The sequence below is a fragment of the Sceloporus occidentalis genome, unplaced genomic scaffold, assembly GCF_023333645.1.
Source record: "Sceloporus occidentalis isolate IW3139 unplaced genomic scaffold, rSceOcc1.0.p SCAF_2, whole genome shotgun sequence".
Lineage (NCBI taxonomy): Eukaryota > Metazoa > Chordata > Lepidosauria > Squamata > Phrynosomatidae > Sceloporus > Sceloporus occidentalis.
In genome coordinates, this window is record NW_028316982.1 from 126,005,647 (window position 1) to 126,020,929 (window position 15,283).

General features: G+C 39.4%; 1 protein-coding gene across 2 annotated transcripts in view; it reads left to right on the forward strand.

Annotated features, from left to right (window-relative positions):
* Positions 1-15,283, forward strand: part of ERCC6 (ERCC excision repair 6, chromatin remodeling factor) — a 124,332-nt gene that overhangs the window by 54,827 nt on the left and 54,222 nt on the right. For both annotated transcript variants that reach the window (XM_089510895.1, XM_089510896.1), the window contains exons 9-11: positions 6,877-7,047; positions 11,567-11,743; positions 14,600-14,716. In XM_089510895.1, the coding sequence (XP_089367021.1) occupies positions 6,877-7,047; positions 11,567-11,743; positions 14,600-14,716 (465 nt within the window). The remainder of the gene's footprint in view (positions 1-6,876; positions 7,048-11,566; positions 11,744-14,599; positions 14,717-15,283) is intronic.

Here is a 15,283-nt window from a genome sequence, read left to right on the forward strand (position 1 = left end):
TCTGAAATTGTTTGTATTTCTTTCTTTTTTATCTTATTTCTTTCGATTTTTTAAAAATCAAATATCCTCTAATCACCGCTTTTGAGGTATCCCAAATTGTTTTCATATTAGTATCGTTTTCTGTATTTTCTAAAAAGAAAAATTTCAATTGTTCTCTTCACTTCTTTTTCTACTTCTATATTTTTTCGTAGCGACTCATCTAGTCTCCATCTATACTCCTTTTTTTCAGAGATAATTCCATCCAAATTTGGTTATGATCCGAATTTTTATTCACCTTTATTTTGACCTCTTATTTACCCTAGAAATTCTGCTGATATATAAAACATGTCTATCCCAGATGCTAAGTTGTGTGGAATTGAGAAAAAAGTGTGGTCCTTGAGCTTCCCATTTTTGTACCTCCATGGATCTGATAACGATAGCATTTCTAGCATTTCAAAAAACTTTTCCAGCAGTTTCCCATTTTTCCATAATTTTCTTTGATGAGGCCCTATCTAATTGTGGATCTAGCATTCCGTTCCCAGACCCCCATGAAAATGTAAGACTCATACTTTAAATTCATTATTACTTTTAACGTTTTTTTTTAAATAAAATCTTGTCTTTCTCTCTGTAGGGCCATATACACCTATCACTAACGTCTTTTTCTCATTCACTATAATTTCTATACCTATGTATCTTCCTTCAGAATCATTTATAACTTCTTTCACTGGGATTTTATGTTTTATATATATTGCCACTACATTTTTTTTATTGTGCAAGCTGAAATATATACATCTCCCATTTTTGGATTTTTAAAATATTTTTCCTCCTTTTTCTTTATTCGGGTTTCTTGTATACTGCATAGGTCCCATCTCTGTTTTTCTAGTTCGTGAAGTATTTTCTTTCTCTTATATGCAGAGTTCATCCCTTTTGTGTTCCATGATAGGAACTTAATATTTGCTATTTATAGGTTTATTCCGTCCCTTCTTTTCCTATCCCTCCTTCTTCTCTTTCCAGTTCTTTTCTTCCTTCTGTAATTATTTCAGTGCTTCCTCTCATTACCCTTGCTTCTTCTTCCCATTCCAGATCCACTCCTCCAACTGCTCCAACTAGTTGCTTATCTTCTGTTAGGTCTATCTCTTTTTCTGGATCCATAAATTCTCTTTCTGCATCTTTCCCTTCTTTTTCTTCTTCTCTTTTTTGTTCTTCCCGTTTCTCTTCCTGTTCATTCTCTTTTCTTTTTCTGTTTTCTTTTACCTCTTTGTTCAGTTTTTCTTCTTCTTTGAACCATCTGTTACAGAATATTTTTGCTTTTTCAATTGAATCTGTTTTATAATGTCTCTGTCTCCACGTAAACGAAATTCCTTCCAGCGGTTCCCATTTGTATATTATGTTTTTCATCTGTAGCATCCTTGTTAAAGTTAAGTGGTCTCTTCTTTTTCGTAATATTTCACCTGGTACATCTTTGAATATTTTGATTTCCGCTCCGTCTATTGTTATTTTTTTTCTCATAACTTTCTTGTATAATTCTGTCCTTAATTCTCTCTTTCGTAAAATACACTACAATGTCTCTTGGTAAATTTCTATTCTTTGCCGCCACTGAATTAATCCAGAAGATTTTATCCACGTCTAGGTCCAAGTATTCCGTTGAACAGTCTATCAATTTGGCTAGAGCAGGAACTACCTTGTCACAGAGGTCTTCGTTATATCTTTCTTTCAAACCTCTGATCTTAATACATTTTCTTCTATTTTTCAAATCCTTCATTCTATTCTAGTCTTTTTCCTATGCCTGTATATGTATTATGTCTTAGGTTACTCTCTCCAGTTCTTCTGTTTTTACTTCCAATTCGTTCACTTTCTTTTTTACATCTTTCACTTCTTCAGATATACCTTTAATTGTCTCTTTCAACTCATCCATTTCTTTTTAAAGTCTTGCCTCAGTTAATTTCTTGAATCCTTTATCTCTTGTTTTATATTTGTTTCAATTTTCTGAATTGCTTCCAAAGTTTTAAGGTTGGAATCTATTGTCTTCATTTCAAGGGAAAGTCTACGTGCCACGTTCTGTTTTGACTCTATTTGTTGTAACATTTTTTTTCTTTTTCTCCTCTTGTTACCATTGTTGTTCTTTCCATTTTACTTGCCAGTGTTCTTCCAAACCTCTAGAGGTCGTAGTATTGTCTTATGACTTATTTTCCCCGGTTCCTTTCTTGTAGAGTCTCTTTGTTTCACTTCCTTATAAGTACTTGTAATTATACCTCCAACCTTCTAGGTGCCCTTACGCGTCCTTTTAATCTTTAATCTTATAAGTGTCCTTTCTTGCTGCCTCTCTTTGTTATCTATGCTACTGATGACTTCCTATTAATTCACTTCCTGTCTTTACATGTGGTATCTGCCCTTGAAAACGCCAAAGAGTAAGCCTCTCAGTCTGTCCTTTCTATCACCATCTTTGTTTTACTTTTTGTCCACCTTCGTCTGCTTCTCCTCCTCGTCTGTCGCCATCTGCTTCTCCTGCTTATCTGCCACCTTCTACTACTTCTCCTTGTCCGTCTTCCTCTGCATCTGCTTCTCTTCCTTGTCTGTTGTCGTCTACTTCAGATCCCCCATTCAGACTCTTCTATTTCACTTCCCAACCATTGCCCTCTACACTGTTTCCTTCCACTCTCCTCCTCCTTCGACTCCCCCTCTCTAGTGGCTTCCACCTGTCTCTTCTTCACTGTCTCTCCTGCACCCGCCGTTCTCAGTTTCTGCTCCAGTTTCTCCTCCCTCCTTACAGTTTATGTCTCGGTTGGGTTGTGTTTGCTTGTTTTGTATTTAAGTTTCCCTTAACTGTATACACACTTGAAAATAAAGCTTACAGTCTTAGATCTTGTCCAATTGTATTTCCAATTTCTTCCTCCTTCCCTCTAATAAAGTGTTGTCGCTGAGGACGTTTAATTCTTAATAACAAATTTATTCAATCTGCTTCGTTTCTTCCCTCCCCGCTAAAATACCAATTTCGGCGGGGCTTTGCTTAAACCCCTGTTTGCGGTCGCGGCTATGCCCGCATCCTCTCAGTCACTGGCGCCCGATTCCCCAGAGAATACACCTCTTGGGGACCCTCCAAAGGCTAACTAGCATTATAAGAGTATTCCGTGGGCCCCCCCGAGTCCCCTTTACCGGGGGAACGATTTTCTCTATTTGCCGCAAACAATACCGCTTCACCACCTGCTACCGTGGGATGTGGCCATCACTCCACCATCTTACTGGAAGCCCCCCTACTAAGAGTTTTTGGTGTTGGCATGTGGGAGGGTGCAATCCTCAATCCTTGTTTGTTTGCTTGTTTTTTGGAGGGAGGGCATAATACCATCCACCACAGGCTGAATATCTGTTCTCTGAAATTCTAAAGTTTAAGTTAACTTGATGTAAGCATCTACAAGAAGCATTTCTTCTCAGGAAACACTCAAATGAATGCACAAGGACAATATGTTTCAGAAAGCATGACTCAGAAGTATTTCATCTTTTTTGCCATTCATTTCTGTTCTTGAAATAGATAAATCAATTGGCAGAAACTTCATTAAGTACAGAATCAAGTTAGCACAACTTCAGTTCATAAAGGAAAATCAACATTGCTACCTCTTCCTTCTCTTTAGTTTTTATTAAAATATAGAAGATATGAGGTTAGAGTAATTTCTGTGATACTTCTCCCTCTGCTAACTTAACTCCATTGCTTTGTAGGTGGGTATCATCATTGAATATGTCATCATTCCCTCATTGTACGTAGGAGTGAAAAGCCCTATCACAGGGATGGACAAAGTATGGCTCTGGGACAAACCTCAGAGGCTTAATCTCAACCGCTTAATCTCCAGACTCCCCAGACCACAATTTTTTCTCACCAAAAAAAAGAGAATAGATCCATTGGGAGATACAGTTCACCTTTTAAATAGTTTTCAGGACACTTGTCTTGCATAATGTGAGAAAAGACACATTTTTCTAAACAACTAGGCTTTCTTCTACTAGTTTTGCTCTTGTCATTTTTGGACATCTATGGCTCCAGGGGATGTTTTGGGTCTGAAAATTAGGCCTGATCCATTACTGTTGCCTATCCCAAGTTTATAACCATTGATGGTTACAGTTGCAGTAGAACAGCAGTTCTCAACCTGTGGGTCACAACCCCTTTAAGGGTCAAACAACCCTTTCACAGGTGTTGCCTAAGACTATCGGAAAACACACATTTCCAATGGTCTAAAGAACCAAGAATATCAGTTGGGGGTCACCACAAGATGAGGAACTGTATTAAAGGGTCGTGGCATTAGGAAGGTCGAGATGCAGTAGAAGATGGGCCAGGATGCCAGATAATTCCCCTTGTTGATTTTTTCCCCACAGTCTAAATTATTCTACATTTTTCACAGTTTTATTTTTAATTTTACTCACCACTTTCATGTCTATGCCTAATTCTTGAACCTTTCCATTTCACCAAGAGGGTTAATTACTGTAAGGATGCTTGTGGAAGTTGTTAATAAAGGGGACAGTTCAACCCTGTGAATAAAGGTAGGAGAGAGAGTGTGTGTGTGTGTACATGTGTGTCAATAAGGATTTCATCAAAAAGGGGCACATATAAAATGTGGACGTAGTATTGAAATAGAGCTGTCTTTTGAGTATAACTCTTGAATATTTTAATAAAGTGTTGGGTTGGACTCAAACAAAATATTTTATTTTGTTTTATTGTATTTATAACTCATATTTCTCCTGAATAGGACTTAAAACAGCTTACAGTATAAATTGAAGAAGAACATTGAAAACAATATGGAGTACAAAAGTTTAAAAAGCATTAAACCATACACCAAATTAAAACATTACGTTTAAGACATTAACAGTTAAAACAATTTAAAATGGCTCTGGTGTCCCCACAGTCCTACAAATCTCTTTCCTGAATAACATTTAAGATATGTGGCAGACCTTATATTACCTTATCCTGAACTAGGGAAGTGGTTGGTGATGAATTGCCTTTCTGAGTTATTTCCTTCATTGTCAGCACAAATCCTTGTTTAATAAAAATTTGGCTCGAAGGAAATTTTAATTAATTACAGGTTCAGTAAATCCCGACTAGGACTCTACTATACTGTGTCTACAGTGAATGGCCTTCATGTGTCTCTGTTTTTACTCTTGTTCTCTCTGCTGCCTGACAATGTGATTTATGGCTGTTGTTTTCTACCACTACACTGCTTGCCCTCTAGGAGGGATTGGTCTCTTGAGTCTCCATAATAATAGCAGCACTTCACAAAACATCTTTTAATGACAACATTGTAGCAGCCTTCTGTAAGTCAGTCTAATTGCAGACATACCCTATTAATTGCAAAATCTAGGAGAGGTTACATATTTTATAAGCTTTTAATTTGAAATCGCCTGAGATTATTTGTCGTAAGTGTAAGATGCCTGTAATTTTGCAGTAAACAGTTACTAGGAATAAAAATGCAAGAAATGCATGTTGGAAAAAATGCACATTTTACTGCTCAGAAATTTTTGTTTCTTTTATGCAGCTGTGTTGGTGTAAACATTTCAGGTTTTCATACCTAGAGCATCTTCTTGTTGTGTTCCCTCTTGTTGTGCTCCTTCAAGTTGTGTGTAACTTATGATGACTTTATGGTGAACTTATCACAGAGGTTTCTTGGCAAGATTCATTCAGAAGGAGTTTGACATTCCAAATTTCTTTGCAAAGCAATCTATAGCATTAAACAGTGATAATTCTTCAGCCTAATGTAGGCATATAAAATAAACAAATTATTTTCATTCTCTCCTTCCAAAGAGCTGAAGGCAAAATATAGTGTTGATTTCTTCCTTATTGTCAGAATAACTTTGTGAAATGTCATTGTGGCAACTTCCTGAGTGAAAAAGGATTTAAACCTGGATCACTCTAGTCCTTTTTGATCATTATAACAATTACAGAAGAGTATCTTATAATTCACATTGATCAAATGTACATAGCAGGGATAAAACTGCATCCCCATATACCCGGTAAACACTGTAGGGATAGTGCTCAAGTTCCTAGCTTGCACATTAAGAATAAACACAGAATGAACTCTTTGTATCATTATTCTTGGGCTACTGATGCACTGTGCCAGGACAGGTGGTGCTACCAGGAGGGAAAAAACAGCAGCTACAGTGGCAATGAAAGTATTAGGGCAGCGATGGCGAACCTATGGCACGCGTGCCAGAGGTGGCACTCAGAGCCCTCTCTGTGGGCACATATACCGTCGTCCCAGCACAGAGTTTGCCAGAGTTTGTTACTAGAAAGCCAGAGGGACACGGCACTTTGCAGTAAATAAGTGGGTTTTGGGTTGCAGTTTGGGCACTCGGCCTCTAAAAGGTTCGCCATCACTGTATTAGGGCATTGGATATATGGGCTGTTCAGAGCTGATGGAATTTTGTCTGCCTTCCCTTGTAACCACTACACAGATTTTTAAAAAGTATAGTGCACAAACAAGATTTTGGCCCTTTAATTTAAAAGGACTGGTCCTCGAATCTGGAGGAGGAAGAGTAAAATGATACAGCAACAGCCAACCAAACGACTACAGGACATCAGCTTTCAGTCTGCTGCAGTCATATGAGTCCATCATGGATTCTCAACCTTCTCTGATAGCTCTTTTAGTCATATTTGAGACTATACGTTGCTTTCTTGGCCCACTTTACAGGGTTTGGACTTACAATGTTTATAAAGCGTGAATTTCTATTTGTCATCTCTTTTATTCATGACTTAGAGTGAAGATTTTTCTCACTAGAATTGACTTTTTGACTCGTAGTGATTTTCTCTTGTTAATGAAATCAGCTACTTGCATGTATGCTTGCTTTCTACAGTAAGTTATGCTATGCCATTGCATTCAGAGAATTAGTTTTTTGACTTCTGACTATTTCAATACTTTGCAGGTGAAACTGATTCGGGAAATTGCAGCATGTAATGGTATTTTGATAACTTCCTATTCGTATATCCGCTTGCTGCAAGATAACATCTGCAGCTATAACTGGCATTATGTGATTCTAGATGAGGGACACAAAATTCGGAATCCAAATGCTGCGGTTACACTTGCTTGCAAACAGGTATGATCCTTAAAAATAACCCAAAACTTTCAACTTTCTTTATTAGATTTAAATGAATGCTAAATTCTGATTAGAATGGTTTCCCAGACTAGTCAGTTTGTGTCCCTAAAGAAACAAATTTTGGTAAGAAGTTTTGAATATCAGCAGCAATTTGGATATTTTCTTTATGCATTTTTAAATTAATCTTGAATTTTTGAGTGGAATATAAACTTTATAATGATAACTCGCTGTTTCTAATTCCATTTATTTTTAACAATGTCTTTTTAAAGAAAAAAGTTATGAAAATATTTAATTCTTAGGAATGTGGATGTGAATATTTAAAAGTTGTTTCACTGTTATTACATGACATTATATAAAGAATGTCAAGTTTCATTAAAAAGTTTTGAAAGATAGATTAATATTTAGGAAAACAAAATTTACCTGACGATCAGTTTCTACTACCCTTACAGAAAATACTGAATTTAATTTTATGGAGTTGGGGAATGCCTGAGACATTGGAAAAGGCAGTGATAGTTTCATTTCTGAAAAAAGACCAAAATTTAAGAATGGCAAAGAATTAAAGACATTTCTTTCTTGAAAAATGATTCTAAGATATTTGCAGTGATCTTTGTAGAAAGACTTTGATGGGAAGAATATATACAGTGGGCTCTCGCAATACTCTGCAGTTTGATTCCAGCACACAGACACACACACACCGTGATACCAAAATCCATGGACACTCAAGTCCCATTATAGTCTCCCTTATCCAAAAAGCTTGGAATCAGAAGTGTTTTGGATTTTGGATTTTAGATTTTTTTCAAATTTTGAAATATTTGCATATACATGATGAGAGATCTTGGAGATGAGATTCAAGTCTAAACATGAAATTTGTTTACCTTATATACTGTATATACTTGACTATAAGTTGAGAAATTTTTGCCCCAAAATGGCGTCCAAAATAGTTGGTCAACTTATCTACAGGGCAGTGTGGTACTTTGACCAAGCCTCTCCCCAGCTGGGCTACTTCTGCAAGAGATAGCCCAGCTGGGAAGACGCAGGCAAAGGTGACCGATTGCCCCGCAGCCCCCCCCCCCCCGGCTTGGCTTGGCTCCCTCCGATGGGAAAAGCCCAGCGAGGGAGACGATCGCGCGCCCTGCAGCCTCTCTTCAACCAAGCTTTCCCCAGAGAAGGCTCCTGGCTGAGGAGACGCCGGGGAGGGCGGTCGCCTTCCCCAAAAGCCTCTCTTCGGTGAGGCCCCTTCTCTGGAGAAGGAGCCCTGCCAAAGAGACGCCGGGGAGGGCGGTCGCCTTCCCCAAAAGCCTCTCTTCAGTGAGGCCCCTTCTCTGGGGAAGGAGCCCTGCCGAAGAGACGCCGGGGAGGGCGGTCGCCTTTCCCAAAAGCCTCTCTTCGGCGAGGCCCCTTCTCTGGAGAAGGAGCCCTGCCGAAGAGACGCCGGGGAGGGCGGTCGCCTTCCCCAAAAGCCTCTCTTCGGCGAGGCCCCTTCTCTGGGGAAGGAGCCCTGCCGAAGAGACGCCGGGGAAGGCGGTCGCCTTCCCCAAAAGCCTCTCTTCAGCGAGGCCCCTTCTCTGGAGAAGGAGCCCTGCCGAAGAGACGGCAGGGAGGGCGGTCGCCTTCCCCAAAAGCCTCTCCTGGGCGAGGCCCTTTTCCTCAGCGAAGGGGCCTGGCTGAGCAGACGCCAAGGAGGGTGCGCGATCACCCAAAATCCTCTCCCTGGCTGGGCTTCTTTTGCGAGGAAAGCCCAGTGAGGGAGGCACACCCTCGACGTATCCACAGGTCATATAAAAATCCATATTTTTGTCCCCAAAATTTGACCTCGACTTATACATGAGGTCGACTTGTACACGAGTAAATACGGTATTCAACTATAAGTCTACCTCATGTAAAGGTTGAGGGTAGGTTTGGGGGCCAAAATTATGAATTTTGATAGAACCCATGGATGAAGCAAAGGAAAATGATGCCAAAGAACTTACAAAATTCTGGCAGACATAACTGTTTGTGCTTACCCTAAAGACTGGATGGGTGAGGAGGGAACTACAATAAATTATGGCTGTGCATTGTGAGGAGGAGAGGCAACCAGGCACAGACTGGGCTAAGAAAATATACACATGTCAAAAAGGATGAAAAGACAACGCAAAGAAATTGACAGTTAACATTAGCAATGATGATAGACTTTAACTTCAATGTGATAAGTTTACCTGATTTTAACCTAGAAAAACTGACAAATGTGAAGTCAAAGGCTTTCATGGCCGGCATCCATAGTTTTCCGTGGGTTTTTCGGGCTATGTGGCCATGTTCTAGAAGAGTTTCTTCCTGACGTTTTGCCGGCATTTGTGGTTGGCTCTGTGTGTGTGTGTGAAAAAGAAGAAACCCTTAAAGTGAACAAAATTTGGTTACCAGTCCTGACGAATAGCCAAATGAGGACTCAGCAAATGCAAATAGGAAACCACTCAGAGTCAGGGGCTTTCCCAGCAGATAATGATCACCAATTAGCAAACACTAATCCTCTTTTGCATTACCCTCCCAGCCTGAGGCCTGCCATCAGCAACAGAACAATACACATGCAAATCACTCCTGCATTCCCAGGCTCACACAAAATATATATATACACACACACACACACACTCTCAACTTTTCCAGGCAATCCATTCTCTGAAGATGCTAGCCACAGATGCTGGTGAAACGTCAGGAAAAAACTCTTCTAGAACATGGCCACATAGCCCGAAAAACCCACAAAAAACTATGTGCACAAATGTCTTACTCATATGCTTCAGAACCTAAATGCTCTCTATGCTCCTTTGAAGGGAAATGCCAAAGAGCTGCTACGGCCACCATTTTGTTACCCTGGCATTCAAAAAGGTCAGAAGTGTCACCATGGCAGAGAGAGCAGAGAGGATTGGTGCTCCTTTTAAGATTTCCCAGAAAAAGCTCCCACCTTTCACCTTTCCAGTCAGGAAAAGGGATGTTCCTTTTTTGATAATAGTTAAAATACAGTACCTACCTTGACCCATGGATGACTAGACCCAATTTTTTGACTAAAATTTCTGGACTTATACATGAGTATAAACAGTATGTTTTGTATATACCTTATACACATAGCCCAAAGGAGTTTCATACAGAAATATTTAAAATAATTTTATGACTGAAAAAAAGTTTGTGTACAGTGAGCTATCAGAGAGCAAAGGGTGTCACTATCTCAGCTACCCATGTGGAAAATGTTGGATTTTGGGATTATGGATAAGGAAGAATCAACCTGTATATACAATAGCATTCCTTATATAAAATGGCAAAATCAAGGTTAGCTTTGGATTAAAAAAATGTTTTCAAGCCATAGATGGCTGAATCAGTAGAATCAGTAGAATCATGAATATGAAGGGCCAACTTTACAGAGCAGATGTTCAGAACAAGCAGTGGCACATGTACACTCCCCCCCACACACACACACACACTGTTGCTCCTCCACATTTACAGCTTTGATTTCTATGGATTTGATTATTTGTGGATTTGATTAATATGTTCTGTCTAGGGATCAATAGATTCTCCAGAGAAGTTCCACTTGAAGTTGACCATAGAATTGTGCTGGAAAACCTAGAGATTCCTAGAGAAACCATTTCTCTGGGCATTCCTAGAAAAAATACTTCTCTGGGCATTTGTAGGTCCTCCAGCATGTTTCTGCGGTCAAATTCTGGCAGCTGTTTACCACAGAGTTGTGCTTGGAGGACTTAGAGTGGTGTTCTCTTAGGACTTAAGTAAAAAGAAAGAGTATTTTTTATTTCTAGTTTTTCCATTTTCATGGGGGTCCTGCATCCCTAACCCCAGCAAATGTGGAGGGCCTAGTGTGTGTCTGTGTCTGTGTATAAAAATCTCAGACTTGGACAAATCTCTACCTGACACGTGTAAGGTAGTTTTAAAGAAGTTTAATCTATAGTACTTAACATTTACTGTATTATATTTTTGGGGGAGGGGGTGTTATGTTGCTTATTTTTTATTGGTATTCTGTACAGCTCAGAAGCTCCTGGGGCATTAAATTGCCTAGTCTTAACTAACCACCTTTCTTATAGAATATGGGGATTAAAGTGTCCCAGTCCTTAACAGTAGATTGAGTTTTGAAGGAAAGTACCATATCACATGGCTGTTTTGGTATACAATTCATTGCATGACCTTGAATCAGTCTCTCTTTCCGCCTTAAAGTTCATCCATTGACAGTGGGTTCAATAGCTGTTTGATTCTATGCAAGATAATGCAAAATAATAGCTTAATTACAACAAAATTCAAAGGATGAATTCTTCATCATAAATACATCGTAAATTATATATTTTTTCATACTGATGGTATCTTGCTTCTGAGTCTAATTCATTAAGTTGAAATACGTCAATTCAGTATCAGAACTGAATACTTTGTATACTTCCTGCATGGCAGGAGGTTGGACTGATTGTCCCTTGTGGTCTGTTCCAGCTCTATAATTCTATGACTTTTATCTGTATATCATCATCATATAGACATTCTTGTTTTCCTCTTGTAGTTCTCCACTCCTCATCGAATCATCTTGTCTGGATCACCTATACAAAATAACCTAAAGGAGCTGTGGTCCCTCTTTGATTTTGTATTTCCAGGAAAACTGGGGACACTACCTGTGTTCATGGAACAATTCTCTGTTCCAATAACCATGGGAGGGTACTCCAATGCTTCTCCAGTTCAGGTAAAATTAAGGCTGTAATCCATAAAGAACATGCCTTGTACACATTCTATTGAAATCTTAATTGTATATCTAGTGTTCCTATTCTGTTGCAGTTACTATGTTAGGATGGAAAAATATAGCCCTCTGTTTGGGTGCCCAAATTTACCTTCAGTTCCCTGCACTATGACAAATAAATATAATTTCCCTCCAGTTTGCTTTAAACCTTTATAAGCCTTTTTTAAAAACCAGAAATGACTGTTTAGCTCTTTCCTATTTTTGAAGAAGGTCTTCTAAAATATAAATCAGGCACATGGACGGGGGTAGGGGGTTATATTTAAGCCACAAATTGTTCTACTTAATTAGCTAAATATCCTTTGGTACTGATCAGTGATTTGGGAACAAAACAAACATCCTCTAAGATTCAAGAGACAGCAAAAGTTGTCGCAGACCTACATCTAGTCCAGTGCTAAGCTTATCTCTACTACCATTATTTGGGGGAGCAGCAGGGAATTGATATGAAAGGCTTAGTCCCAAAATAACTACCTAAGACCATGAATCACATGGTGGGAGAAGTGAAATAAGAATGATAGATGATGCTTAGCATGATGCAGCCATAGAAAGAAGCAGTCATACCATGTCCTAAATCAGGGGTAGGCAACCCTTTTGAGCCGGGGGCCGGGTTGCTGTCCCTCAGACAACTGGGGGGCCGAAGCCAAAAAAATAAATAATTAAAAAATTTTTTAAAAATTAATTAAATAAATAAACTGGGACAAATGTAGGACAAAATTTTCAAATGGAGGGCACTTTTTTAAATAAAAAATGGAGGACACGTGAAAAAATTTGCTGATTTTTTTTAAAAAATGTTAAGATAAATGCATGTTTCTGAGGCTTCTATAGACAGTTGCCCCACCATGCCCCTTGCGCGAGACGCCAAAGGCCCCGGCGGCAATCGCGGCAGGACCGGGCAGGGGCCGGTCCCAAGGCCTTGCCGGGCCGCGGGCCGCAGGTTGCCTACCCCTGTCCTAAATACATCAGCCCAGGATCTAAGGAATCATTCATCTTTCTTTATCCATCCAAAGGAGCATTGAACTTGTAGACTTTAATGATAGTTCCAGGTTTCAAAAATGGTTCAATACCTCAGGAATTCTTCAGAAGCAATTTCTGGTAGAACTGGAGTCCACTTGATGGTCCCTAGCTTCCAGGAAAGGGTGCAGCTGGCATATCAATCGAAGCTGATAACAGGCACTGACCGTATATGTTCCTGACTAATATGTTCAGCATGTTGACTCCAACATGGCCCAGCTTCTTTTGTGTTTGGGTGAGATCTTGACAATGCTGGCAAAATACCCCTCCACCTGTTTTAGGCTTGTGCAGGCCTTTTGTCAAAACTGGAAGTAACCACACAATCCTGAAACAAGTGGAGGAAATGGAGAAAAGTGGCCATTTAGCTCACCTTGCTGGTGGTAAGCCTGCATCAGGTTTTGGTCAATTTCACAGGAGCTTCTGCTACAGCATATCCCCTGAATAGGCTCACCACCTTCAATAGTTTCCTCCAAAGTTCTGACTACAACCTGGAGCAGATACACCTCTCGACTGATATGGGAGTCAGCAGCCAACATTGACCAAAAGATCCTAGTTTGGGCAGTTTTCTCTATCATGATGGATTTTTGCACTTGAAAAGTAGCCTACCACCTGCCTCTTTGCTTTAAGTAGATAATTGCCTACCACCACTGCCACATGTCCCCTTTGGGATCCTTCAGTCCACAGAGGCCACCTTCATGGTATCTGCATCCTGTCTCTTGTTCTTTTTCCAGAGACTCAGAGATTCATTCATTGAACGGGCATGACATCACTTGTGTATCTCCAAAGACAAATAATGTTGCTTGGTTGTCCTCTCTTGTGTTACATTCTTCCATTGGCCCTGTTGCAATATTCTTTCACACACACAAATAAGGCATCCACTTTCTTTTCCATTTCAGAATTTTGTCCTGTGTTCTATCTCAGGACACAGTGCATCACTTGTATCTTCCTTTCTACCCAAGGAACCACCTTGTACTTTCTCTAGATGCAAATTCCTTAGACAGGTAAACAAATATGCTATAGATGTGATCAGTGCAGAACCTCTCTCGCCAACTATATCATTTGGTCCTACATACACATTTGAACTACTCTTGAGACTTCCATAGCAGACACCTGCAGAAAACATTCTGTTTACTGCTCTTTCAGAATTTCCTTTCTCATTACCTTCCAGAAATTGCGAGGAAAGTTTCTGGCACCAGCAAAGTTAGTAATTATCTACCTAGGGAGTAGAAGCCCATCTTCCTTCGGTCAAAAAAAAAGGAAGTTCCAAAAAACAAAACAAAAATGAAATAAAAATCCAACTACAAAATGGGTACCCAGTTTGAAAGAAAAGAGGAAGGTCATCACAAAGAGATAACACAACCCTAACTATGAGAAAGGATGCATTTGTGCCTTCTCAAGAATTCTCTTTAGCATACTTAACTCATGTGTGTGCTTACCTTCATACAATCTTTATTACCATGAAAGTGCACTGCAGTAAGCTCTCGCAGGCTCACACAGACTTTCATCAGTATACTCATGCTTATAGATGTTCTCTTGTATATGTTCACAGGGATGCATGCCTACACATTTCGAAACATGTTCACACTCAAACACAGTGAGAAACAAGCAGGTATACATGTGCTTTTATACTCAGATTGGTGTACATGCAAATCACTCTCACAGACATAAGCTCTTAGTTTTCTTGTGCAGTTAAAATGGGATACCTTCCATGCATGTCATCATGAGCATTTGCAGGAGTGATGGGATAAAAATGTAAGAATCCATATATAATAAAGTTGTTTTCTTCTTCAAAAGGTAAAAACTGCATACAAGTGTGCTTGTATTTTGCGGGATACCATTAACCCCTATCTGCTACGGAGAATGAAGGCAAATGTTAAAATGAGTCTCTCACTACCAGATAAAAACGAACAGGTAAAATTCCATTGTATAATTTGTCTGTTCTGCATCTTTGATACTTCTCTGAGACTGACTTTCTATTTGAGGAAGTGCTTTGAGTTGCATTTATCTTTCTGTGTTTCTCTCCATCTGTCTTTATCTTCCTTCCTTCCCTCCCTCCTACCATCCCACCATTTCCCCAGACCTGAGCATTTTCCCAGACTGTTTCTCCATTCTTTCCCCAGACCAGATTACAAGGCTATAACATGAGTAAAAATATACAATAGATCATGTTCAAATAAAGTATTTGAAGGGCCTTGCAAAGGTCTCAGACCCCAGATAGATTCATATGGGAGAATATGGCCCTTCAGATTGTATAGCCCAAAGTTATGTAAATCTTATAAGTCACACACAACATGTTAAATTGTGCCCAGAAACAAACCGCTAGCCAGTGGAGCACTTGCATTAAGGGAATTATATGTGCCCCATAGTTAATCTCAGATGTTTGGCTGTAGCAACAAACCATTTAACATTTTTTCAAATGTTTTTCAAAGGTAGTCTCATGTAAGTCATGTTACCATAGTTTGAAGGGAATGTTAACTG